At 42.2% G+C, this 27,335-nt stretch overlaps 3 protein-coding genes across 13 annotated transcripts; 2 read left to right on the top strand and 1 right to left on the bottom strand.

Annotated features, from left to right (window-relative positions):
* Positions 1–179: 179 nt before the first annotated feature.
* Positions 180–18,597, bottom strand: LOC117577981 (uncharacterized). 11 transcript variants are annotated; one of them, XM_052007832.1, is made up of 13 exons: positions 17,362–17,462; positions 13,858–17,195; positions 11,544–11,861; positions 9,475–9,913; positions 8,716–9,413; positions 7,171–7,435; positions 6,955–7,113; positions 6,357–6,890; positions 5,523–5,903; positions 3,103–3,290; positions 2,484–3,037; positions 1,584–1,754; positions 180–1,513 (listed from the first exon to the last, which is right to left on the bottom strand). In XM_052007832.1, the coding sequence occupies exons 1-12, from the start codon at positions 17,428–17,430 to the stop codon at positions 1,603–1,605; spliced, it is 7,095 nt and encodes a 2,364-aa protein (XP_051863792.1). In that variant the 5' UTR covers positions 17,431–17,462; the 3' UTR covers positions 180–1,513; positions 1,584–1,602. The 11 variants fall into 11 exon arrangements, with proteins under 11 accessions (XP_051863792.1, XP_034118961.2, XP_034118963.2 ...); XM_034263070.2 differs by lacking the exon at positions 17,362–17,462 and adding an exon at positions 18,428–18,597 and having other exon boundaries at positions 180–1,754; XM_034263072.2 differs by lacking the exon at positions 17,362–17,462 and adding an exon at positions 17,653–17,823 and having other exon boundaries at positions 180–1,754.
* Positions 18,598–18,705: 108 nt separating this feature from the next.
* Positions 18,706–21,249, top strand: LOC117577982 (kelch domain-containing protein 4). The gene is made up of 4 exons (XM_034263078.2): positions 18,706–18,916; positions 18,978–19,283; positions 19,842–20,262; positions 20,323–21,249. The coding sequence occupies exons 1-4, from the start codon at positions 18,803–18,805 to the stop codon at positions 21,021–21,023; spliced, it is 1,542 nt and encodes a 513-aa protein (XP_034118969.1). The 5' UTR covers positions 18,706–18,802; the 3' UTR covers positions 21,024–21,249.
* A 253-nt stretch (positions 21,250–21,502) lies between these two features.
* LOC117563859 (mitochondrial potassium channel ATP-binding subunit) lies at positions 21,503–27,178 on the top strand. The gene is made up of 6 exons (XM_034242436.2): positions 21,503–21,681; positions 21,924–22,260; positions 23,742–24,275; positions 24,332–24,814; positions 26,041–26,646; positions 26,758–27,178. The coding sequence occupies exons 1-6, from the start codon at positions 21,635–21,637 to the stop codon at positions 26,977–26,979; spliced, it is 2,229 nt and encodes a 742-aa protein (XP_034098327.1). The 5' UTR covers positions 21,503–21,634; the 3' UTR covers positions 26,980–27,178.
* Positions 27,179–27,335: the final 157 nt, after the last annotated feature.

Genomic DNA, 27,335 nt, shown 5'->3' with positions numbered 1-27,335 from the left:
ATGATTTCAATAGGAAAAATGGCACCACACACTTTTGTAGCATCGATTACTGTGGAATTCAGCGATGACTTCCTTGGAAAATGCCACCATGCACACTTTTTTTTTATCTCTTTTTCACACATATCACTCTCTCGCTCGTTTGCGCGTTTCTCGCAAATTAAACAGCACTGGGAGAAGCATTAAATTGTTTACCATTGATTTATTTATTTAAGTTTTTTTTGTTTAGGCTAATTAAATGATAAGTATTATACCACGCTTTCGATCGTATATAGTTTGAAAAAAAAATGAAACACACACACGTCAGTTTACAGCCCGCATATGCATCCTGTTCCTGTTCCTGTATATATAGGCATTGTTTTTAAATGGTAATTGGTAATTGATAATTGGTGTAGTTACTAAATTTTTGTGTACAATTCAATTCATTAATGCATTTCTTGTTGAGTGTAGTTAGATCAATTTTTGAAATACCAATTGAAGGTTACTTTATCTGTAATACATCTCGATATATATCTATATCTATATATATAATTTTGTTTTTTATTTTTGCCTGCACCAGTTGTTGTTTCTTTTTTTTGCATTAAACTAAATAAAAATTAATTTAAAAAAAATTATATATGTATACATAAGAATTAAACACAACGCTTTAACAAATTAACATTTTTCAAATGCATTACAAAGACTGAGAGAGAGATAGCGAAGAAAAAGAAAACGAACATTGAAATATTTGCGCTATAAATTAATTGGAATAGTTATATAGATGTATATATATGTGTGTGTCGGTGTGTGTGTGTGCACAACAAGATACATAGAGAAAATACATCGAAGCGAACAAACATTTTTCATATTTTTTTCATATAAATTAAACTAGTTTCTCGTATAAATATATTTTAAAGGTCAATTTTTTGTTTCTTGCGACCAATTCTCAATATCTTCTCTCGCTTTCTCTCGACTCCCGAAACAGCTCTAAGATTTATTTAATTTATATTTATATAATGACAAAAAAAATATAAGTATATGCAAATTTTGCCTGTCTTCACTTCACTTCAATTTACAAACTAAAAAACGATGCAACATACAGAAGAAAAAATAATTATGATTATAATAATTATACTCGTGTGTGTGGGGAGGAACAAAAAACAATATCGAATAACGGAAGAATTTTGGGGGGCGGGGCGGGGCGGTTTTCGGATCGGGATATTATGAAAATGTACATAAATGTGTGTATTTCTTTTTGCTAATCGTACATAAATTTGTTAAACACTAATTCATCGCTAAACGCGCACAAAAAGAGAAAACGAACAACGCATATGCATATAGAATTATATAATAATAATATGGTTAAACAACACTTAAACACATCGACTTCTTCTTTGCTTATTGTTGTTTGTCATCGTTGTTGTTGTTCCAAGTGATGTTTTGTTTTTTATGTTGTCAATTTTGTAATGTTTTTCGTGTTGTTGTTGTTGTTTGTGTTGGTTGCGCGCTTGCTATTTTTACGTATTGCTCCGAATCGCTGCAAATATGTATAGTTTGGTTTTTTGGGGAATTTTCCTACACCTTTCATCAGCTCTTTCGTCACCTACATTCGCTACTCTCCCCGTTTTATTGCGGCTGCTGGGGCACAGCGCCGGGCACAAAGAAACCGCCTTGGGGCACAGCAACCGGGGCCATCAAAGGCGCCAACACCGTCTGCGGCGCCGCTGTCATCGGAGCACCCGATGGATTGAACACGTCCACATACGAGTTCTTCAACGCTGCAAAGAGACAGGTAGAAAGAGATTAAAATTTGAAGTACACTTTTAAATTAATGAACACATTGCCTCATAAGTCGATTGCATACAAAAATTAACATTTTATTAACAATTCTAAATAAAAAAACTTTGTTAACAAAGTTCCATCACAGTTCTAGTCTTAGTGACATTTTAATAATAATAATTATTCTTTAAAATTTGAAGTGCACTTTAAAGTAACGAACTCAATGCCCGATAAGTTAATTGGATACAAAATTCACATCTAAGTAACAATTCTAAATATATTCTGACAAAGTTTCTTGATCACAACTCTAGCTTTAGTTTGCAAATTATATTTATAACAATTATGCGTTCCATTCCATAGGAATTGAAGAAGAATTTGTATCACAATTATAGCTTTAGTTAGCAAATTATATAATTTATAATTATGCTTTAAAATTTGAAGTGCACTTTAAAGTATCGAACTCAATGCCCGATAAGTTGAATGAACACAAAATTCACATTTCACTAACAATTCTAAATATATTCAGACAAAGTTTCTTCATAACTTTAGCTTAAGTTTTGCAAGTTAGATTTGTAATAATTTTGAAAGCATTAGCTTTCATTATGGAATGGAAATGAAGAATCATTTTCATCAACGCGGGTTGAATACAAAGTTTATAAAAAAAGGAATTGTTTTCAATTTGAATCCAATGACTTTAGAAGCTTATGCGCTCAACTGGCAAAACTTACTGCGATTGCGTTGGATTTTGAACATGTTTGATTGCAGTTTTGGCTGCGGTCCGCCAGCTGCAGCAGCAGCAGCAGCGGCTGCTGGCGTTGGAGCTGACATGGGCACAGTTGGAACTGGAGCTGGAGCTGAAACTGGAGCTGAAGTTGGTGCTGGCGTTGATGTGGCATACACTTGCTCCGTATAGTTGTTGTAATCGTAGTCGACCTGGCTGTTGTCATAGAGATTGGCATTGGGCATCTCTTGTGGCTGCTGCTGTTGTGGTTGTGATTGCTGTGGCAGCAGTTGAGGCGTCGCCAATGGCGTCGGGATCGTGCCCAATGTATTCGGCATTCCCATTCCCATTCCCATGCCCATGTCGCTCATCTTTGGTGGCGGCTTAAACGATTCAGCCTCCTCGGTATTGCCCTCGGCGGTGTTCGTCCAGCACTTGCGTTCCTTGTCCCAAACAATCGTCGGGTTCTTGTCGTCCGGCAAGATCATTTGGTTCTTCGGCTTCAGCGAGAACTTGTTCCACAAGCCACCAAACCACCCGGCATTCTGATTGCCCTGACCCCTAAGCGAGAGAGAGATGAATAAGAATTATTTGTTAAAGACTATTCAAGGATGTTGCTCGCTTACCCAGGCAAACCTGCGGCGCCGGACTGTTCTTGTTGTTGCTGCTGCTTGTTGGTTGCATTGCCAGCAGCTGAGGCACCTTTGGTGGCGCCACCAGGGCCAGTTGCACCTTGGTTCGATGCACCAGCACCATCGTCGTCATCGTAACTCTTTGATTTTGGCATCGAAATTGTGGGTCGCATTTGTTGCTGCTGTTGATCATGTTGTTGTCGATGATGTCGTTTGTTGTTGTTGTTGTTTCGTAATAGTTGTTGGTGCATTTTTTTGTTTGTTTGTTTTTGTGTGTGGCATGAGAGAGTTGCAAGTTGTTGATGATGATTGTTGTTGTAGTTGTTGTTGTTGGACGGTGGGGGGAAGGGGATTTGAGAAATGGCAGTTGATTAGTTGTTGGTTATTGGCAAAACGAAACACATAAAGAAATTGTTATAGTGCATAATATATATAGATTTATAAATATATATATATATAGAAAGAGAGACACACATAAGAGAAGAGTATAATATATTCAAGTTGATGTAGTTAGTTGTTAGTTGAACCAAAAAAAAAAAAACGTAAACGAACGATATTAAATTTAACTGGCGCAGTCAAAAATATTGCTGCAGGCGCTCTATAGTTATATATATATTATATATGTATTTTGTATGTACATAGCTTTAGCTTATATTATTAGTATAATTTTTGTTCTTTTTGTGTATGCCAGATTTCTTTTACTTTTACATTTACATTTACTGCGTTTTATCTTGTTTACAGTGAGCATTGCGTGTTTTTTGTTGGTGTGTAAGTGCACAGGTACAAATTTGAAGCTATCAAAGAAAATGCAAATGCACAGCGCTGTTGTTAACATTCATTACATTGCACTGAAGTTTGGCAACGTTGCACTTTTACATTGCTACAAAGCGCTGTGCGGAGCGCTGCCGTTTACATTCATTACATTGCACTGAAGTTTGGCAATGCGCAAACTCTTAACATGCTGTTAAAACTCATTATATTGCACTGAAGTTTGGCAACGCTGCACATGCTACTTAAACTCGCCAAGAAGTTTGGCAACGCTGCGCACTTTGCACTTTTTCACATTACGCACAAAACTAAAGGAAACAAAAATTGTATATTGCAAATAGTAAAGTTGTTGTTGTTTTGTTTTTTTTTTTATCATATGGTAGTATCTAAAGCTGCTTCTTAGATCTAAGAGCCAAGCCGGCAGCGCCGTTGCCATTGCCACTGTTACTGCCATTTCTGTTGTTTCCACTTCCGTTTCCGTTTCCATTCCCTTTTCTCTCGCTGCTCGTCATGGGCGCATCAATGTCAAAGGTGCGCACCACCGATTTGCCAGCCATTCGTGTGGGCGTGGAAGGCTGTTGCTTTTTGGCATCCAAATACGCCTCGAATTTGCTCAAACTCTGCTCGACCTCGCTGCACATTTTCTTATAGTTGAGCGGTATTGCAGGATTGGCGATCAACTCCTCCATCGACCAGACATTTTGCGGTGTTGCTGCCTCTGCATCGACAGTTGTTGAGGAAAGCAGTCGCTGCTGCTGCTGTTGTTGCTGCTGCTGATGCTTCTGTGATGTCGTTGGACGCTGCTGCTGCTGCTTGATGATGCCCAGTTTGCTGAGAAAATCGTTATTGCGTTGCAGCATATAGTAATCATCGACATAGGCAGCATTTTCATCATCATCGTCATCCACATCGTCTTCGTCCTCATCGTCGTACAGTTCGTCATCGTCCTCGGCCAGTTCTTCGCCTTCGGCATCCTCATCGATAACATACTCTTGCATCATGTATCGATAACGCTGCAGTTCGCTGCGATCGGCATTCGCCTCGGCATCGTAGTTGTTGTTTGTATTCAATGGCATATCGATGGGAAAAGTGCCGTTAAAGACAATGTGAGGTTTATGGTTGCTGTGATTGCTGTGGTGCGGTTGCTGCTGCTTGAACAGACTGTAGTTGCTGTGGTTGCTGTTACTGTGAGCTGGTCTGGCCAGTGCTAAGCTGTAGTTGTTATCGTTATCGTTATCGATATCTGGCTCCTGCTCAGCCGCCTCATCGATTGTCGAGGGCAAATCAAAATTGACGCGCTTTACACCGCCCGCTGCTGCTGCTGCCGTTGTTGTCGGTGTTGGAGTTGCAACAGTTGTTGTTGTGGTTGCAGCTGTTACTGTTGTTGTGGCAATGGACTTGGCTAACACCGGCTTGGCTGGTATGAAGCGTGTGGGCGTGGTTAAGGTTTTGGGCACAGCATTTGACGTTGCATTGTTGCACTTTTTATTATTAAAACTATTCACGCGACCAGCAGCAACAGCTGTCAGTGCATTGTTGTTGCTGCTGCTGCTGCTGTTGGTGTTGCCGCTGTTATTGTAGCTGTTGCTGCTGCTGCTGTTGCTGGTAGCATTATGACGTTTATTTATGGCTATAATGCTACTTACATCATTCAAATTGAATGCCTTTTGTGGAGTTGTTGTTGTTGTTGGTGGTGTTGCTGCTGCTACTGCTGCTGCTGCTACTGCTGTTGTTGTGGTTGTTGTTGCTGTTGTGCTTTCGTTTGTTGCCGCAAATTGCAATTTACGTGCCACTAATTTGCTTTTCTCCTTGTTGCCAGCAGCGGGCAGCGTCAACGCATTGTGTTTAAAGCGATTGTTGTCAATGTTGTTGTTGTTGCTGTTGTTGTGGTTGCTGTTGTGGTTGCTCAAGTTCGTGTGCTGCTGCTGCTGTTCAATTTCAGCATTGTTCTCAGCATCGTTGCTATCATGATTGTTGCTGCTGTTGTTAATGTTGTCGCTAATCAGCTCATTGCTCTCCGCCAGCTGCTGCATTCCAATGTTGTTTACGAGTGTGTGCGTGTGTATGTGTGTGTGTGTGTGTGACAATGTGTGTGTGTGTTTGATTAGAAACGTTAGCAACATCATTTTTTGTTTTTGTTTTGTTTTTTTCTTTTTTGTTTTGTTTTGCATGCAGCACTTTGCAATCAATTTGTGTGTGTCGTGTTGCCTTTTTTCTCTTTAGCCAAAAACAACAAAAAAAACAACAAAATGAACAAAAACAAATCATGACAACTAAAAACTACAACTACAACTAAGTAAATTAAGTAACCAACAAAACCAAAAAACAAAAAAAAATACAAAAAAAACACTAGCAAATAATTAACAAAGTTTTACAATATTTCTTTTGGGGGGATAATCAAAAAGAGGCCATCGAGAATAATGTGTGTGTGTGTTTATGTTGAAGCTGCTGCACTTTTATGTAGTTGTGGTTGCTCTTACCTCGTCGCCGCCATATGGCTGCTGTTGCTGCTGCTGCACATTGCTGGGCCAATAATCGTAGCCAGCTCCGCCATAAGCTGAGCTTGCTTGCTGCTCGCCATAAGCTTCGCTCGCTGGCTCAACGTGACCATAAACAGCCGCTGGTTGCTGTGTGGGATCGTACAGTGGTTGCTGTGGTTGTTGCTGTTGTGTTGCTGGCTGTATTGGTTGTGGTTGCTGTTGTGGTGGTGGTGCTGCTGCTGCATCGGCATTGTAGTACATGGTTGGTGGCGGCGCATAAGCATCGTTGTGCAGCGCTGTTGGCTCTTGACTTTGCGTCTCATAATAATCTGGTTGCGGCGGCAATTGTTGTTGCTGTTGTGGTGGTTGCTGCTGCTCATACGATGGCTGCAACTGTTGCTGTTGCTCCTCGTATTGCATGTTCAGCTCACGCATTTGCTTATTCAAATCCACAAACTGCTGATCAATATCATTTTGCTGCTGTTGCTGCTGCTCATGCAGCGTCTCGTGATGTTGCACTTGTTGTGGCTGCTGCTGCAATTGGGAGTTGTGAGTTTCTAGTTTGATGTTGTCACTTGTTACTTGTCACTTCACTCACCTGATCGGCCAACGAGCGCAGTTGACGCAGCCATTCCTTCTCCTCGGGCGCCGTTGTTTGCGGCGTCGCTTGTCCTGTTGCATTTGGCGGACTGGCAAAAGAAACGCGATTGATCAATATCGGATCATGATAACGCAAACGTTCCGCCAAGCCACAAACCTACAAAGAAAACATAAATATAATAATACAGAATGATATGAATCAATCATCACTTACTCTCTGTATGAAATCGCTATCGTAGCTCTCCGGCTTCAGCTCAATGTGCTTGGCTATCTGCTCCAAGTAGTTGGTGCATCGGAAGTGCTGACCATAATCGAGAATGCGTGTGGCCAGCAGGAACTTGTAGTGCTGGAAGTTGGCAATGCTGAACTTCTGATCGTACAGCGAACGCGCATACTCGTAGATCTCCGTCATGATGATCGCCTCGTTGCTGGCAAACTCATTGAAGGGCTTGTAGTGCGAGGCGCCAAGCAAAATGAGCCTGAAACAAGTATTAAAAGAATTATTAATTGTTATTCATTTTACTCTAAAAAGTACATATTAATTATTCATTCTACTCTTCAAAATAAATAAATAGTTATCTATCATTCTACTCTTAAATTATTATTCATTCTGCTCTTAAAAGAAATTATGAATTATTATTCATTCTAATCTTAATATTATTCTTTACTATTCACATGAAATTCACTGAAATAATTCATGGCTATACAAAAAAGAAATATTATGATATATATATATATATATTATCATTTATTTTGGCCATCGCCACTTCTATTACATTAGCATGTGCATTAAATATGATATACTAAACTAGCAATTTATTTAAAAAGATTAGTTATCATTGAAATAAACACTAACGTACATATTTCTAAAGCTCTAACTGCAAAGGCTTTCAGCTTGACTAAAACTAGCTAGTTTTATGAATTTATCAATTTCATGTATATTATTTACATTAACCTACTTTAGAATTTTAGAGAATTTGTTCTAAATCTTTAAACAAATAAATACCTATTAATATATCATTCCTATTGTATCATAAAGCTTCTAATCGTGTGTAAACTTATTTAAAATATAAGCAATCGCATCTGTCTCGCTATCTTATAGTTACTTAATATAATGAGTTAGGTATTGCCTCTGCAAAATTCCATAGCCGGTAAGCAATGAATTCAGTGCTTACCTTGATATGGATATTTTGAGCTAGTCAAAATGGGAGATTGTAAAGCTGATAATAGTTTGGAAATGTATAAACTAATTACTCTAATTATATAAAATAATTAAAATTGCTTTATAATACAATTAATTGTTGCCTCAGCAAATTTCTACAGCCGGTAAGCCATTAATTCCATTGCTTAGCTTGGTATAGATATGCTTGGTAAACAAAAAAAGAAATAACTATGCCAAGCTAATCAAAATAGGAAATCAAAAAGCTTATAATAATGTGGCAAATGCATAAACTAATTCCTCTAGTTATATAAAATAAGAAGTTGTTTTTATAACAAGCTTGTTGCCTCTGTAAATTTCCATAGCCGGTAAGCCAGGAAATTCAGTGATTACTTTGGTATAGAGATATGCTTGGTAATCAAACAAAGAAATACGTATGCTGAGCTAATCAAAATGTGAAATTATAAACCTCACAAACATATTGCTTAAATTAATTTAAAATATATACAATCTGTATCTGTCTAGCTCTCTTATAGTTAGTTGTTTAAAAATGTTGCCTCTGTTTTCCATAGCCGGTAAGCCAGGAATACCATAGCTTACCTTGGCACATTGCCGGTGAGCGTGGTCAGCTCGGTGGCAGCGCTGTCGTAGCGTCCGAACTCCTCCTGGGCGACGAGATAGCAAAAGTGTGCGGCATAGATGTCGCCACGCTGGAAGAGCGTATCACCGAGGGCAATCACGGAACTGCGATCGTATTCCGGCTGTCTGGACTTGTTCGTCACCAGGATGGAGAGATGCGAACGCCAATCGCCCCAATGCTCGTCACGCAACTGAGTGACACAGGCAGGAGTGTGACAGCTCTTCATTTGATAAAGCGTTTGCAGCGGATCATTTGCCTTGATGGCGCGATTGAGGAACTTTTGCGCCACATCGGTCAACGCATAGCGATCCTCGTACAACGCCAAGAAGAAGGCATGCGTCCACAGATTGTGATCGGTGGCCCACTGCAATGCTTCCTCCACATTGCCGCGGAGAACATAGCTGCGAAATTGTTCCGTTGCCGCCTGCTCTGAGATGCTATTCCCAGCAGCATCTTCGGCATCCGGTTCGGCATCAACAGCAGCCGGAGTTGCTGCAGGCAAATTCGCAGCCGTTGGCTCGCCATCGGAATCGTTGAGCAGCTCATTGGCATCGGCGCGTGTTTCGTTTGAATCCGTTTCGGTTTCCGCGTCGGGAGCATAAGGATATTCCCGTTGATTCTCCAACAACAAGTCACCCACATCGGTGTCCGCAATTACCTGGAAAGGAAGCAGCATAAATTAGTAATTGAAAGAGTCTTTAAATTCAAGAGAAACTTACGCCATTCTGTCGCAGCAAAAGTATAAGCAAATGCCACATGAGCGCATGCGAGGCACGATACTTTTCCACGCTGCCGAGCGGTTTCTTCTGTGTGGCATACAACACGGTGCAAGCACGCGCCGGTCCCAAACGTATCTGCTCCTTGCAGAAGCTAATGATCTTGTCCTTGTGCAGCTTGCGACCCTGCAACGGACCCGGATACGCACGCAACAAACTGCTCGTGGCATCCTTAATCCTCGGCGCCGACACCTCGACGTCGTTTCGCAAGCGACCACGTCCCGCGTACTTGGGACGCACTCGGAGCAGCAGACTCATCGAATAGGAGGCCACCAGATGCGGTCGATTGTACAGCAAAGGCGTGCGTCGTCGTGGCGGACGTGCCACAGCCGTCGTTTGTATCGTTGTTGTCGTCTCTCCGCCGGTGGCGCCAACAGCAGCTCTGCGAGTTGTACAAAATTTGAATTAATCTCTTTCTATTCTTTACTATTTCAGCATAACTCAACAGCAGGCATTCCCAAATATCAATTCATCAATAAATCAAAATCATAAAAAAAATAATAATAGTATAAATAAACAGCCAAATTTTGCATGCAAATTGAATATAGGAGAGGAGAAAGGGGGCTTTTTTTTTCCTCTTTGTAAATCATAAGCAGCCACACCATAAAAATTCAGTCTTTCGATAAGATATAGCTAAAAACAAGTCCAAAAATCTTCCAGAAGAGTAATGAAAACAGAAGATAACAATAAATTTATGCTTATCTCCTTAGCTTATTATTATCTCCCTTAGCTTAATTCACTAAATTATATAATCAACAAAAATTTGCATTTCTTTAATTGTAAAACTGCTTCTTCAAGTCAATATTAATTAGAAGAAGAAGAATTAATGAAAATTCTTGAAAAACTGAATGCAATGCGCAAGTCTTAAGCACATTAGTTGCTTAATAAGATTTCCTAATAAATTTAATAAAAGTCAATATTAATTAGAAGCTTAATATTGCAAATTCTTGGAATACTGTTCAATAAGTTTTGCTAATAAATTGAATACACTTCCATACAAATTTTAATTGAAAATAAAAGTAAAATAATCTGTAAAATAGCTATTAAATTGTCACTTCTGTTAAAAGAGTAAGCCTTAACAGCAAGAGTGGTGAACAACTGCTGAATCTTTCCCTTCCCTACCACTTCCCTTTTCCAGTGACGATGTGAAAGCCAAAGTTGCAGACAAAAAAGTTTAAATTTCGAAAATAAAATCAAATAAACTGAACTAAAAGCTTTAAAAGTGCTGAATATATCCATTAAATTAATACCTCACTTAAAAGTGAACTACTACTGAACCTTTCCTTTCCCTATCACTTCCATTTTCCAGTGACGAAGGAAAAGTTGCAGCCAAAAAAGTTTAAATTTTAAAGCTATAGAAATGTTGAATATATCTGTTAAACTATCACTTCTCTTAACAAGAGTAATGAGCAACCGCTGAATCTTTCCTTTCCGTATTACTTCCTATTTCTAGTACTGAAGCAAAAGTAAAAGTTGCCGCCAACAAAATTTAAATTTTAAGTCAAATAAACTAAGCTAAAAATTTTAGAATTCCTGAATATGACAGTTAAATTATCACTTCTCTTAACAGCGAGAGTAATGAGCGACCGCTAAATCCCTCCCTTCCCTACCACTTCCCTTTTCCGATAGTGACGAAGCGAAAGCGAAAGTTGCAGCCAAAAAGCCAGCCAAAGAGAAGAAGCGCAGCGATAGGGAAATTTAAGGGGCAGAAATGGAATATGTTCAATTTGTATGTGGATGCAAATGAGTGTAAAGTGTGATGTGTGTAAGCCAAAAACAATGGAACACAAATGACCAAAGAGAGTGTGTGGAGAACAGACAGAGTAGATAAATATGTATAGAGTATAGAGTATAGAACAAGATGAACCTACTTGGAGGAATGAATTTCGAATATCGAAGCGAAGAGCTTTTAGTATTTAAATTTGAGAGATTGAGGTTGGAGAAGAGTATGAAGAGTAATTTGTGGTTTTTTGTTTGGGTTTTGGTTTTGTTTTTTTGTTGGGAGTGACCACCTGATATCAACGCCGCATTCCGAGCCAGCATAGTATCGTGTGTATCCAGCAGGAGCTCCTGAACCTCCAGCAGCATCTGCCTCGCTGTTCAAATTGCTGAGGGAGCGAGCACTTGCGATGCCCAACAACAAGCGACGATTGCTGTGCGTATCGCTGCCATCATAAAGACTGGCCGAGTCTTCGCCCAAAGTTGCGTTCAAGAGATCCGTGTAGTTATTGTTCCCTTGATGTTGCTGTTGTTGTTGCTGATAGAGCTTGAGCTGCTCTTGGCGACGACGATGGAACTCATTGGCTTGTGTTATGTATGCGTGTGTGTACCTAAAGAGTAAGCACATGGCACATATGTTTTGTTTTTCGGGTGTCGAATGTTTGTTGTTTGTTAGAAACGAAATATTATTTATTTGCAGTGTTATTGCTGTTAGTAGTAGAAGAAGACACGCACAAAACACAATTGTACTTGATCTCGATCAAATTGGGGGAATTACACAAAAAGCGCAGCGAGCGAATGAGAGAGTGACTGTGTGTGAGAGAGAGCGATATACAGTCATAGCGAGTGGGAGAAAAGTTTAGAGTTGGGTTTGTGGTGATTAAGACAAAGAAAGGAGTAAGGATTAAGATTGAGTTGGGTTTGGAATATGGTGAAAAGAAGAAGGGTAATGCAACATGTAATTAAAAAGGGATTAACAGCCCAGTGGGATAAATTGTTATCGTCAAAGTTAGCGCATTCGATCGCATCGCATCGATCGATCGATCTCGGTTAGCTCGAATGTTAACGCAGGAGTGAAAGAGACAACTCTACAGCACCGCGTTCAGCAGCAAACGTGGTGAGTTAAGGTGTGGTGAGTAAGTGTGACTACAACATGCCCCACAACAAAATTCAGAGTGTTCGATTTAGCAATAACAAAAACAAAAAAAACAGTAAAAGAAATAACTAAAACAAAAAACTAGTAACAAATAACAGAGAGAGCAATAATAATAGTAATAATAACTTCGATCTCAGCCGAAGTTCAACAATTTCAGTTCGAGACTTTGCAGACGGTTGAAAGTACGAAAATTCAACACACTTTTCTAAATACATCTATTGTATCTTAAAACTTGCAAAATTCAACACACTTTTCTAAATATCTATAAAGTATAGTTAATACTACCACTCCCTCCACTTTCTATTTTTTGGAGTATTTCATTTCTATTTAAGAGCTTTGCAAACAGTTGAAAATTCAACACATTTTTCTAAATACTTCAATTATATCTAAAATTTCGCAAAATTCAAAACTGTTTTTGAAAAATCTAGTTCTTAAGACTTAAAAATCCTTTTCCTACTTAAAAAGCTTTCAATAACATTCATTTTATTATACAACAAAGTTCTATAGAAAGCAAATATGATTATTTTTTATAAAACAAGAGACTTCTTTAGAAGGTTTCATGCATTTTAAAATAATTTTCTTGATGAAAATATTTAAGATATTGTCTGATGCCAATTCCAATTTTGAATGCTTCTATAAAACAAGATAATTCTTAAGAAGCTGTCATGGATTTAAAAATTCTTTTCCTACTTAAAAAGCTTTCAATAACATTCATTTTATTATACAACAAAGTTCTGTAAAAATCAAATGTGATTATTTTTTATAAAAGAAGAGACATCTTTAGAAGGTTTCATGAATTTTAAAATAATTTTCTTGATGCAAATTTCAAGATATTGTCTGATGACAATTCCAAATTTGAATACTTTTATAAAACATAAGAAATCTTAAGATTTCAAAATCATTTTCCTACTTCAAAAAGCTTAATGCAACAAAGTTCTGTGGAATACAAATTTAAATGCTTTTATAAAACAAGATAATTCTTAAGAAGCTGTCATGGATTTAAAAATCCTTTTCCTACTTCAAAAGCTTTCAATAAAATTCATTTTATTATACAACAAAGTTCTGTAGAAAGTAAATATGATTATTTTTTATAAAACAAGAGACTTTAGAAGGTATCATGCATTTTAAAATAATTTTATTGATGCAAATTTTTAAGATATTGTCTGATGCCAATTCCAATTTTGAATGCTTCTATAAAACAAGATAATTCTTAAGAAGCTGTCATGGATTTAAAAATTCTTTTCCTACTTCAAAATGCTTTCAATAAAATTCATTTTATAAGATAACTAAGTTGTATAGAATACTTTTTGAAATGAAATACTTTTCTAATGGCCTAGTTGGAGTTGATTTCATGACGGACATAATACTCTACTACAAAGTAACTCTTCCGTCTGCAAGGACTCGAGGCAATTCAGATAGCTTTGAATATACGGATTTCAGTTTGCACTCACCGTTCACGCTCCCTGAGCAAGGCGGCCTCATTGCCAGCGTTGCCTTGAGCCAGCACAGCATCAACGCCAAGAGGCAGCGAGGAGGCAGGAGCTGCGCCTGGAGCTGCGACCAACTGATGTGGCGAGGTTTTTGTGACAGCTGCATTCGAGAGAGCAGCCATGGAGTTGATCATCTGACCGTAGATCTTGGCATACATATCGACATAGACTTGAGGATTGCGTGACAATTGATCGTACATCATGTAGGGATCATAAGCAGACGCCGCATTCCCATACTGATCGTTGTAGTTGCCCCGCTGCCCCCGCTTTCCACTGCTGCTTCCTCCTCCTCCTCCGCCATTGATGCGCTCTTTCTCCAAGTCGCTGTTGCGTGAACTCTTGCCACGATATTCTTCGTAATCTCGAGCATCCCACGCTCCGTGTCCGTGATGATGACGTCGTCCGCCTTCGCGACCACGCCCCGCATCGCTGCCGCCTTCGTGGCTGCGTCGACTGCGCAGCTTTTCATGCTGCGACGACTTTTCGCGACGCGATAATGATTGATAATGGCTTCCACCTCGTGGTTGTTGCTCTGCATAATCATCGTAGTCATCATCGGGGGCTGCACTGCGTCTGGGGCGACTCGCTTTGCTGTTGCGTCCGCCACGATCACCGCCACCGCCACCGCCTCCTCCATCACTGGCCGCAGCTGCTGCGGACTGAGCTTGAACATCGGCTGCATCCGAGTCGCCGTCATAGTTGCTGTTGCTGTTGTTGCTGTAGCGTGGACGTCGCTCGTGTTTCTCCTCGCGACGCCACAGATTGCGTTCCCTCTCCCTTTCACGCTCCCTTTCACGTTCCCTCTCTCTTTCACGCTCCCTTTCCCTCTCGCTGCGTGCGCTTCGTTCGCTGGGCTCGTGACGTTGCTGTTGACGTTGTTGTTGCTCAGCATCGCGACTGCGACGCTTTGAATCACGCAGCGATTTATTACCGCCATCGTTGTGAACATTTGCATTGGCCGCACGCACCGAATCCTCCGTTTCCCCCTCATAGTTGTTGCCACCTCCATTGTTGCTGTTGTTGTGACGTCGTCCGCTGCGCATGTTGCGCAAGCTGCGTTCATCTGGTTGACGACGCGACGGCAGCGATTGCTCAATGCGATCGTTGAACATCCAATCATCGGACTCATCCTCCGACTCCAGATCAAGCGAGGCGCCTGGACGTGGTTTGCCACGCCCCAATTGTTGCGTCATCGACGTGGACAACTGTTGTTGCTGCTGCTGATGTTGCTGCTGCTGCTGATGTTGTTGCTGCAACGTTATTTCTGGCTGCTCATGTTGCAGCTCCGTTTGCTGTTCCACAACAGCATCGGCTGCTGTTGGCTGCACTGCAACTGGCAGCAACACTGGCTGATCCTCCAGATTCTCGCCATCGAGCACCACTTCACGCTGTTCTGGAACAACACTGTTGTTGTTGCTGCTGCTGCTGTTTAGTGTTGTCTCCACGCCGGTAACAACACGTCGAGCTGGCGGCAACTGTTGCTGCTGCTGCTGTTGCAACTGTTGCTGCGTCGTTGGCTGCTGCTCGCCCTCGGAGGTATCTTCGCCATCCGCTTGACGCATCAGTTGCAATGCATTTGGCTGCTCGGTGCCAGTGACCAACCGTTGTCGCTCCACCAGCTCCGGCTGGCCAAGCACCAAACGCGATAATCCCGGCGGTGGCAACAAACCATCTGCCTCCCAGTTGGCCTCGTTGAGATCCTCGGGCTGCTCGGACAAATGACTTGTTTGCAAGTACTGAGCACGCTCATCGTTGGGTGCCGATAAAAGCACTTCCTGGTTCTCATACGGCGGCAGCTCCTGATTGTGATCCGGCAGAGGAGTTGGAGCAGGAATTGCAGCTGCAATTGGAGCAGGAATTGAAACAGGAATTGGAGCAGGAATTGGTGCTTGAAGTGGAGCTGCAATTGGAGCAGGAATTGGTGCTTGAAGTGGGGCTGCAAACGCAGCAGCTGCTGAAAGTGGAGCTGCTTGACTTGTGGCTGCAAGTGGTGCAGCAAAGGCAGCAGGTGTTGCAAGTGGAGCAGCTGAGACTGGAGCTGCGATTGGAGCTGGAACCGGAGCTGCAAGTGGCGTTGGAGCTGCAATTGAAGCTGGAGCTGCAAATGGAGCTGAAGCTGGAGCTGCAACTGCGATTGGAGCTGGCGCTAGAATTGAGGCTGGAGCTGCAACTGAAGCTGGTGCCAGAATTGAAGCTGATGCTGCGATTGGAGCAGGCGCTGCCACTGGTGTTGCTGCTGGAGCTGGCAGTGGAGGAACAGCTGCAACTGTTGCTGGTGGTGCGGCTTCGAGTATGTTCACACGTTTGCTCAATCCGCCAGCACGCTTGAAGGGATTGCCAGCTGCTGAGTTGTCCAATGCAGCTGGAGGTAAAGCAGTCGATGCAGCTGGTGGTACAGCATATGGAGCAGGTGTTGCTGCAGCAATTGGCACTGTTGGTGGCGTCACAGTTGCCACTGCTGCTGCTGGCGGTTGATTTTGAAAGGCGCGCGGCGGCACAATGGCATTTAACAGCTCCGGCTCTGCTTCTGTGGCTGGCGACAGCAACGGCGGCAACTCTAGTGCTTCAGTGTTGGCACTGTTGTTGTTGTTGGTGTTTGTCGTTTGCTGATTTTGACCAAAAGCATGCCAACTGCTTGGCGCAGCCTGCACACTAAATGCATCCTCCACAGCGCTGTTGTTGTTGATGTTGTTGTTGGTAGTGTTAATGTTGCTGCTGCTGATATTGTTGCTAATGTTGCTGTTGTTGTTGTTGGCGTTGTCATTCCAATCGCCCCAATCATCCCAGCCATCGTTCTTCACGTTGCTGCTGTTGTTGTTATCAAACACATCCGGCGGCAATTGCTGTGGCTGCTGCTGCTCCACTTGCTGCACAGGTTGATAATATTGCTGCTCAGGCGATGCATACAGCAAAGGTTGTTGCAGTGGCTGCTGTTGTGGTTGCTGCTGCTGCTGTTGTTGCTGTATGTAATAGTCATTGTAGTCGACCTGCTGATAATCCTCTGGCGGCCAATATCGCTGAGTTGTCTGTGGCGGTGGTTGCTGAGGTTGCTGAAACATTTGACTCGCATAAAGTTGCTGCTGCTGTGGCTGCTGCTGCTGTTGTTGTTGTTGTTGTTGTTGTTGCAACGGCGGCGGCAATTGCTGTTGATTAGCGGGTAAAGAGTGATGTAAAGTTGCCTGCTGCTGCTGTAATTGTTGTTGTTGTAGTTGCTGCGGTGTTGGCTGCTGCTGCGGCTGTTGCTGCTGCGGTGGCAGCCAGTTGGCATTATTGTGCAACATGTTGTCACAGTGGGCAAACTGCAAAGTAACATAAAAAGAAAATCAAATTAATTATGAATTATCGCAAATTTATCGGCAAGCTGCTTATCGATTGACATGCAGCGTTGCCGGACAGTTTGCAGCCAGCTGCTGTGCAAAATAAATAACTGTTAACGCTTGTTGTTGCTGTTGTTGTTGTCGCTACCTGCACACTGTCTAAATTACATTGTTGGCAATTGTTGGATTTTGATGATGTTACATCCAGCCAAAACATGTTTTTAGTGGTCAGTTTTACAAAGTTAGTTTCCGAGTATTTTTTTTGACAACAAACGAATGAATAACACTAAAAAAGTAAACCAAAAAAAATACACAAGTATCGCTGTATTATACTTGCCGATTCTCTTTTCTTTTTTATTTGTTGTGTTCGCTTTTTGTATAATCCAACAACAACAACAACAACTATAACGACAATAATCACGCTGAGCTAAAAGTTTACGTGGACGTTTGCTGTGTGTTTCCCCCCTCTTGCTCTTCACTTCACTTCCCACTCATTCGTCGCTTTTTTCTACCACCGTTTCGCTCTGAATGTTGTTGTTGTTATTGCGATGTTTGACACAGCAGGTTTTTTATTTTAATAGCTACGTTGCGGCGTTTTTTTTTCTTGTTTTTGTGTTGCACTTGCAGCGTTTGCTTATTTTTGTTTGCCTTTGGCTTGGATTAATGCACAAACTAAAATACTTGTTTATATGCTGAATATTTTTTCGACATTTGGACGTAAAGTCAAAAGTGAAAACAGCCAAATTGGAGCAACGAGCTGGCGAGAGAAAGAGCGAGAGAGCAACACTGTGTGCGGGTTGTCAGAGAGCAAATACAAATAGTACACACACACGCACACACCTACACATACGCTAGCACGCACACGAACACATAGGGTTGTAACCGCTGAAATGTAATTGCTGCAAGTGCCCGGGTAGGGAGGGAGGAGAGGCACTTGCAGACAACTATTTTCGCATAATTAGTAGGCAAGCAGCTGATTAGCCGATCAAATGTGTGATGAAGAAAACACATCAACAGCAGCCGCAGCTTTACGCATACATTTACATTTTCACATACTCCGTGTCGTATTAAGTCTTTCGCTCTCTCTCTCGCTCACGCACATCAACACAAAACACAAGGTGTCACTGTTCCTCCTGTTTGTGCCTTTCATTTTTCTTTTTTATTTCAATTTGATTTGGCCTAATTATGAATTTATTATAGGGAGGAGGACTTACACACAAACTGTTGTTCAATTACGCGTACTTGCAAAGACGTTCGTAAACCATTTACTTGTTCAATAATTTGAATACAATTGGGATTTATTACTTTAATTAAATGGAATTTTTCGAGTGCAAAATAAATGCCAACTCGACTTTTTGCAAGAGCGTGACCGCAAGTTGTGTCTCCAAACGTACTAAAAAATGCCCAAAACGACAGCCTGCCAACCAACAGCTGCTAAGTTAACAGCACTGACAACAGCTGTTAAAATTAACAGCGCTCTCAACTGTTATCGGTATACCACAAAGTTAATGGTCACACTAAAACGTGCTTTCGGCCTTTGAAAACAATTGTAAATAAACTCAACTTGCTTTGTATTTACCTAATTGAAAATGGGCAAAAAGGATAAAAATAAGAAAAAAGGCAAAGGCGCCGAGAAGACAGCAATGAAAACCGACAAAAAACTGGCGGCCAAACAAAAGAAAATGCTGGAAAAGCTTGGTGAAGTAAGACAATGAAATTGTAATGCATGGAAATGTAAACAATATGGTTTTTGACAAATTACAGTCTGATATAGCGGATATTGTAAAGACTCTGGAGGCTGAAGAGGGACGCATTAAGGCTATAACCGAGGAAATATGCGCTCCCCCAACGCCACGTGCCAATTTCTCACTTGTGGCGCATCCCGAAAAAGAGGAACTGATTATGTTTGGTGGCGAACTTTACAATGGCGCTAAAGTCAGCGTGTTCAACGATCTCTACATCTATAATATAGCACGTAACGAGTGGAAACAGCTGAAATCACCATCAGGACCTACGCCACGCAGTGGCCATCAAATGGTTGCTGTTGCCACCGATGGCGGTCAATTGTGGGTAAGAAAGATAATTGCTCTTAAGAACAATTTGCGATTTATATAGTTTCTAGGTAGTGACAGTGCTGAGAAACTTTAATAACACAATGAAAGTATTGATGCTTTTTGCACCCATTTCCACTAATGAATTAATGTTTATATGACTTCCTACTTTTTATTTTAACAAAAATGATGAAAGCTGTTTTAACACCTGTGTCGCGACCATTGCGACCATTTTCAAAATATACCAAATTACAGAAATTTCTATGCCACATGGTTACACTTCATACGGTATTTTGGTATTTTGCATAGTTTTAAAACGCGTATAAATAATACGCTTCACTTTAAACAGCTTCACACATTTTAATTCAGCGATGCTTCTTCATCTGTTATAACTAGTAGGTTGAATAATAACAAATATTAAACATTAAAGCACTCTATTGTTTGTTGCGTTGCTTGGATTGTCCAATTAGAATATTGTGCGATAGATTTGCAGTCTTTCGATAGTTTGTTTAGTGCCCAGGACTTCAAATTATCGATAATATCGATAAATAAAACAAATCAATGTTTATTTTTGCAGTTGTTTGGCGGTGAACACGCGAGTCCCTCACAGTTGCAGTTCTATCACTACAAGGATCTGTGGACACTCAGCCTGAAGTCGCGTCAATGGACCAAAATCGCAGCACCAAATGGACCAAGTGCCCGAAGTGGACATCGCATGGTGGCTGCCAAGAAGCGTCTGTTCATCTTTGGTGGCTTTCATGACAACAATCAATCATATCACTACTACAACGATGTGCATTGCTTCTCCCTGGAGACGTATCAATGGCTCCCAATACAAATTGTTGGCGCTGTGGCTCCAGCTGTGCGTTCCGGCTGCTGCATGGCAGCATCCTCTGATGGGAAGATCTATGTGTGGGGCGGATATGCGCGCACATCGATGAAAAAGGATCTGGATCGTGGCATAACACATACCGATATGTTCTCCCTGGAGCTGGACAGTAAGACAGATAGTTGTATGCTTGTTTAGTTAATAACTTTAATTTATGTTACTTTTGCAGAATCTGGCGGGGATAAGTACAAGTGGAACACGGTGAAGGCTGGCGGATATCGACCCAAGCCCAGAAATAGCGTCGGATGCACTGTGGCGCCCAATGGCAAAGCTTATTGCTTTGGCGGTGTCATGGACGTCAACGAGGACGATGAGAATGTGCTGGGCCAGTTTGGCGAGGAGCTGCTGGCCTTCGATTTAAGCTCACAGTCCTGGCGACTGCTCGACGTCACTCCGAAGGCAAAACCAAGTTCCAAGAAGCAGTTGAATGATGTGGAAATGGACAATGACAATGCGGCGGAGCCGGCAAAGAGCGTTACGACCACAACAGATGGCATATTTACGGTGACAGTTGGCGGACCTGGAGCCAGTCAAGCATCGACGCCCTATGTCTCAAGCATACCGAGTCTGTTTCCCAATGCGAGACGCACAGATGCTCCAGCACCTCGTATGAATCCTGGACTCTGTGTGTGCAAGGGCAATTTGTATTTGTTTGGCGGTCTGTACGAGGAGGATGAGAAGCAGCATACGCTTAATGATTTCTACTCGCTGGATCTGCACAAATTGGAGCAATGGAAGGTGATCATCAGCAGCAAGCAGAAGGCGCACGATTGGATCGATGACAGCGAAAGCAGCAGCTCCGATGAAGACTGCTCCGATGATGATGATGACGATGACGATGATGACAGCTCGGGCATGGACACTGATTAAAGTTGAATTTGCTATTTTTTATTTCAATAAATACGAAATTGTGCGTAAACATTTTATTGCATACATATTTATTTTGAATGCTGAAACGTCGATAACGAACAATTTATCGATAACAACTAAGAACGATGAGAGCAATTCACACAAGTTGTAAACATTTTGTGTAACAGCTAATATTAGTAAAATTTTATTACTATTCAAAAATGTCAGCACAAAACAACGTTAAACATTTTCCAAAAAAAAAAACAAAAAAAAATACACTTGCCTACAAACACACAAACAACAACACATAACACCTGTGTGCTGGCCACACTGCACACTATTAGTTGGTATATTTGTTTGGCAGTGAAACTATCGGCACGTGCGCATCGCCAGGCGGCTGAACGTGTGTGAACGTACGTGTGTTGTGTGTGCGTGCGTGTGTGTGTGTGAGCGCGAGAGCGCGCGTGTGTGTGCGTTAGTGTGTAAGTTAGTGTGTGTTATTATTATTGTTAAGGTTAACCCAACAACTTAGTTTAATGCTTTAGCGCTCGCGTATCTTTTTTTTGTTAATATTTTTTGTTGTAAGTCAAGTGTGTGCGACACAGCGACACACACATAACGGAAGCCAGAAGATGCTGCGCCTACTACTCGCCAACTGCAGTCGCAGCGACTTGCTCAGGTAACTAGCAGACCCCCTCCCTCCATCCACCTTCTTACCATTAGCAATCTCTCCCAAATCTACACATGGCCTCGAAGAGCGTCGCGTCGGCGTCGCCGACCAAAGCGATAAAGGTTTTCCCCTCGCCCCCTCAATCCGTCCATCGCACTTCTAAACTTTTAAATTGTAGTAAACGATTATGTCATCAAACGGTTTTCACTTAAGGTTTTCATTGAATTGTTTTTATTTCTCTTTGTTTTTAGCCGCCGCCTGCAGAACGCCAATCGCCTCTTGCGACAGCATCAACACACGCTGCTGCGACCCAAGGCAGCGCCGTCGACTGCGACGCCGCCGTCGAGTGCAGCGCGCGCATTGCAAACGACGCGCGCCCTGCTCCTAGGAGGCGCCACTCTCGCCGGGGGCGTGGCCGTGCGCAGCTGGTGGGCGACAGCACACTGCGAGGCAGCAGCGGGCTCGGGGGGAAATCGCCTCGCGGGCGTCATTCAGCATACGCTGCAGCAGGAGGAACAGCACTTCGACTGGCGACGCTTCTGGTCCTATTTGGAGCCACACACCTGGGAGCTGATTGGTGCCATCTGTGTGAGTGGATACCCGGGAGGTTTGAGGAGATGCTAGAGGGGTATACCAGGCTTGTCGGAAAGGAGAAGTTTAGTAGGCAGCAGAAGAAAGGAAGAGCGTGAGGTCCTCTTTGATAAGAGATAGATCTTAAGGTAGAATGTGAAAGGGACGGAGATGGAAGTTGTTAGTGTACACTCTTTGGAAGTGGATACCCGGGAGGCTTGAGAATATACGTGTGGGCTATTCCAGCTAGTAAGAAAAGAGAAGTGTAGCAGGAAGATGGAAGTTGTTAGTGATTATTAGATACCCGGCACTCTTTGGAAGTGGATACCCGGGTGGTTTAAAGAGATGCGAGTGGGGTATACACGTCTAGTGATAGAGGAGAAGTTTAGTAGGCAGCAGAAAAGAGGAAGGGCATGAGGTTATCTTTGATAAGAGATAGATCTTAAGGTAGAATACAATAGGATCGAAGTTAGGCGAAGTTTGTGTGTTAGATACCCGGCACTCTTTGGAAGTGTATACCCGGGAGGTTTAAGGAGATGCGAGTGGGGTATACCAGACTAGTGGGAAAAGAGAAGTGCAGCAGGAAGCACAATAAAGAAAGAGTGTGAGGTTCTCTTTGAAAAGAAGTAGATCTTAAGGTATAAGAAGATCGGAGTAGTTAGTGTACTAAATACTGGATACTCTTTTGGAGTGTATACCTGGGTGATCTGAGGACTTGCGAGTAGGGTATACACGGCTAGTAATAAAGGAAAAGTTTAGTAGGCAGCAGAAGAAGGGAAAAGTATGAGGTTCTCTTTGAAAAGAGATGCATTAAGGTGGAGTAAGATAAAGCGTCAAAGATCGAAGTAGTTATTGTACTAAATACCCGGTACTTTTTGGGGTAGTTGGGAGTATTATTGGTTAGTGGAAAAGGAGAACTATATTCAAGTATTTCAATGAATAGTTAGCCTAATTTGATACCCTCCAACCAGTGGTCTTTTCTCAGTTTTCAATAATAAAAAAAAGAAGGGAATAACTAATCTACCCGGTACATTTCAAGGTAGAATGGGGTTGACTGTGTTAGTGTCAAAAGAGGAAATGTATGCGAAAGACATGAGTTAGTTTAGGCAGTTAGTTCACTTTGATACCCAACACTTTTTGGGCTGAAGTGGGGTAACCTTATTTATTGGGAAAGCTAAAATATAACTTTCAGGGTACTCTCAGTTAGTGGCAAGAATTAAATGTTAGCCATAGATTGTATAAGAAGCAAGCTACTTCGCACGTCGATAGTACGTACTATCGATTGCACTATCGGTACTTCTTTGACTCGCCATCGATAGTTCTCCACCTCAAATGTTATCCATAGAAAGAAAGCTAAGCACTTTCATACTCTGTCATCGAGTAACTATCGATTGCGTCTCAGTGATAGTACTGATAATGTTATCGATAGTTATCCACCTCAAACTAAAATCGTTCTATATACTGCACAGCTTTTCTAATTTGCGTTTTTCCACTTGCAGGCGGCGCTGATCGTGGCGTTCATCAACATACGCATACCCAATCTGCTGGGGGATCTGGTCAACACGCTGGCCCGGTATGCCAACACCTATGTGATGGACCCCATTCACAACTCGTTTGTGAAGGACGTGAGCAAGCCGGCAAGCAATCTGCTCAGTTTATACATGCTGCAATCGGGCTTCACCTTTGTGTACATCTATCTGCTGAGTCGCATTGGCGAACAGATGGCGGCGAAGATGCGACAGGATCTCTTCAAGCAGATCGTGCTCCAGGACATTTCGTTCTTCGACGAGAATCGCACCGGTGAACTCGTGAATCGCCTCACAGCGGATGTGCAGGACTTCAAGACCTCATTCAAGCAATTCGTGGCGCACGGATTGCGCAGCGCAGCACAACTGATCGGTGGCAGCATCTCGCTCTTCATGATCTCGCCCCACATGGCGGCGATTGCGTTGGCCGGCGTTCCTTGCGTCGTCATGTTCATGACGTACCTGGGCAAAAAGCTGCGAACCCTAAGCAAAAACTCCCAAGCGCAGGTGAGTCAAGCCTTAGATATGGATACCAACTGTCCGCTAAACTTCTTCACTTCTAGGCGGAACGCGCCACGGGAGTTTGCGAGGAGGCGCTGTCCAACATTCGCACCGTGCGCAGCAGCGCCTGCGAATATCGGGAGCTGCAGCTGTTCGAGCAGGAGACGAACGAGGCGGCACGATTGGCCCAGGAGCTGGGCCATGGCATTGCCATCTTTCAGGGTCTGACCAACTTTTTCCTCAACACACTGGTGCTCTCCACGCTCTTCATGGGCGGCCACCTCATGTCCACCGAGAGCCTCACGCCGGGCGCCCTAATGGCATTCCTCGTCGCCTCGCAGGGCGTTCAACGCTCCTTGGCCCAGGGATCGGTGTTGTTGGGCACCATGATTCGTGGCATGAGCGCCGGGAGTCGCGTCTTTGAGTTCCTCGCCATGCAACCGAAGGTGGAGCTACTCCGTGGCTATGTCATACCCCCGGAGCGACTCCATGGCGAAATACGCTTCGAGAACGTCTCGTTTGCCTACCCGATGCGACCAGAGCAGGTGAGTTTTCCTTCTTCCACTCTGATTAACGATTCTCTGTGTCCTTCACTATCGACAAGTCTGCGTAGTTTGATCGCGATTGCGTTTATCTAATCAGTTGGGTTGCGGCTCCATATAAGCCCACTTGAAGTAACAGCGACAGGGATAAGTTTGTAAACCTTTCATTGAAAATAAACCCCCTTAAAATAAGGGAAGGGAAAGGAATTATCACAAAGGAGTTTTTTAAAGAAGTATTCATCTAAAATGTAAATTCGAATTCTCTTTTCAACGACATGGATAAGTTTGTAAACCTTTCATATAAAGTAAACCCCCTAAAAATGGAAGGGAAAGAAATTCTTACGTAGATTTTTGTTTTAAAGAAGTATTCTTCTAAAATGTAAATTCGAATTATTTTTTTATGTTGAATTGCTTTAAATTTGAATTCTCTTTTTATGTATTGAATAGCTTTATAGGACAGGGATAAATTTGTAAACCTTTCATTGAAAGTAAACTCCCTTAAAAAAAGGGAAGGAAAAAATTATCAGAAAGGAGTTTTTTAAAGAAGTATTCATCTAAAATGTAAATTCGAATTCTCTTTTCAACGACATGGATAAGTTTGTAAACCTTTCATATAAAGTAAACTTCCCAACAAAAGTGAATTAGGGAATTCGCACATAGATTTTGGCTTTAAAGATGTATTCTGCTTAAATTTCAATTCGAATTCTCATTTTATATGTCTTCAATGACTTTCAAAGCCTTTTGTATATTTTGGTATTTATTTGGTATATATAGCAATCTACTATATTTTAAGAATAATACCGCACTATTTTGCTTTCATTGGAAATGGGTAGCGGATATTTCTTCTAAAAGTTTCTTTTATCACCTATTAACAAGTAAGAAAGCTATGCTCGACTGTAAGATACCCGCTATCCATTTTGAATCATAGAAAAACAGTGAGATAATAATTTTTAAAATATACTGAATTATTATACCACCAAAATACTGAATGATGTATTAGTTTTAAAATATACTTCATTAACATACCAAACAAAATTTTAAGAAATATACCAATGGCTATATTTGGTATAATGATATAGTACTATATATACTATACTATCTATCCTATTGATAGCGGAAAATATACCAAATTGTCAGTTAAAGCTACTCGATGCGCTAAATTATAATACCCTTCTGCCTTCTTGAATATTAATCATTAATACTGATTCCCTCTCCCCTATTTCTTTTAGCTCGTGCTGAAGGACTTCAGCTTGACGCTGCGACCGGGACAAACGGTGGCTTTGGTCGGCGCCAGCGGATCAGGGAAATCAACGATAGCTGCGCTGCTGGAACGCTTTTACGAACCCACCGCGGGCAACATCAAGATCGATGGCTACAAGCTCGCCGACATCTCGCCGTATTGGCTGCGCGCCAACGTGCTCGGTTTCATTGAACAGCAGCCGGTGCTGTTTGGCACCAGCATACTGGAGAATGTGCGCTATGGCAAACCGACGGCGAGTCCCGACGATGTTTACGCCGCCTCGAAGTTGGCGCAATCGCATGACTTTGTGACCGCCCTGCCCGATGGCTATGACACCAATGTGGGTGAGCGGGGCACACAGCTGAGCGGGGGGCAGCGACAGCGCATTGCGATCGCTCGGGCGCTGGTGAAGAATCCGCGTGTGCTGATCCTCGATGAGGCGACGAGTGCGTTGGACGCCACCAGCGAGGCGGAGGTGCAAAAGGCCCTCGACACTGCCGTGCAGAATCGCACCACATTGGTGATTGCCCATCGACTGTCCACCATCCGCAATGCCGATCTGATTGTCGTCCTCGATCAAGGACGCGTCGTCGAGGTAAGGATTCAAATTTATCCGCCTCGATATCCGAGACAATGAAATCTATAGCTATCAAATTTCTGTCTCATATGACTCCCTTAACTAATTTCTGATTTCTTTCCCTCTTAGACCGGCAAGCATGACGAGCTTATGGCCAAGCGTGGCCTGTACTTTGAGCTAGTGCGTCAGCAGGAGCGACGCGAGATCCAGGATCAAGTGCAGGCGGCCGAAGAGGTGTTGTCAACTGCCACGACGGTGACTGCGACTGCAACGCCGTCGACAAAAACAACAACAACGCCGCCAGCAACGACGACGACAACAACAACAACAACTACGCTGCCGCAAGGTTAAAAAAAAACAACAGAGTTTAGAGCAATGTGACGAAAATACATATGAATTCCCTGTACATAATTTTTTATTTATTTTTACAAACTATTTTTATTTTATTTTTTTGATTGCTAAGTGGAAATTGTAATGCAAATTAGGCAAATGGAAGCGAATTAGTTGATGTTTAATAAATGAGAATACTTGTGTTGATTTATGTACACAATTTGTTTGCGTTTCTTTTGTAATTCAAAATTCGCGCGCTCACTTTGCAGCGATAACTTTGGTCTTCCCTTTGCACTTGGTGTTTATCGATATGCCGATATTTGGAGCTGTGTGGCGCTTGGAGCATTTTAACGTTTTAGGCGCAACGGTCACACTGT

This window comes from Drosophila albomicans, chromosome X (genome assembly GCF_009650485.2).
Source record: "Drosophila albomicans strain 15112-1751.03 chromosome X, ASM965048v2, whole genome shotgun sequence".
Lineage (NCBI taxonomy): Eukaryota > Metazoa > Arthropoda > Insecta > Diptera > Drosophilidae > Drosophila > Drosophila albomicans.
The sequence above is the reverse complement of the archived record's forward strand: the minus strand, read 5'-3'. Positions and strand labels throughout refer to the sequence as shown.

Bases quoted from the DNA above. Each gene is read 5' to 3' on its own strand.
- LOC117577981 (XM_052007830.1), bottom strand. From the start codon at position 17,430: ATGTTTTGGCTGGATGTAACATCATCAAAATCCAACAATTGCCAACAA. The intron at 9,914-11,543 runs GTGGTCACTCCC...TACAACTCGCAG, and splicing joins GAATGCGGCGTTGATATCAG to AGCTGCTGTTGGCGCCACCG. The intron at 3,038-3,102 runs GTAAGCGAGCAA...TCTCTCGCTTAG, and splicing joins GGCGCCGCAGGTTTGCCTGG to GGGTCAGGGCAATCAGAATG.
- LOC117577982 (XM_034263078.2), top strand. From the start codon at position 18,803: ATGGGCAAAAAGGATAAAAATAAGAAAAAAGGCAAAGGCGCCGAGAAG. The intron at 18,917-18,977 runs GTAAGACAATGA...GACAAATTACAG, and splicing joins TGCTGGAAAAGCTTGGTGAA to TCTGATATAGCGGATATTGT. The intron at 20,263-20,322 runs GTAAGACAGATA...TTACTTTTGCAG, and splicing joins GTTCTCCCTGGAGCTGGACA to AATCTGGCGGGGATAAGTAC.
- LOC117563859 (XM_034242436.2), top strand. From the start codon at position 21,635: ATGCTGCGCCTACTACTCGCCAACTGCAGTCGCAGCGACTTGCTCAG. The intron at 21,682-21,923 runs GTAACTAGCAGA...CTTTGTTTTTAG, and splicing joins AGTCGCAGCGACTTGCTCAG to CCGCCGCCTGCAGAACGCCA. The intron at 26,647-26,757 runs GTAAGGATTCAA...TTTCCCTCTTAG, and splicing joins ATCAAGGACGCGTCGTCGAG to ACCGGCAAGCATGACGAGCT.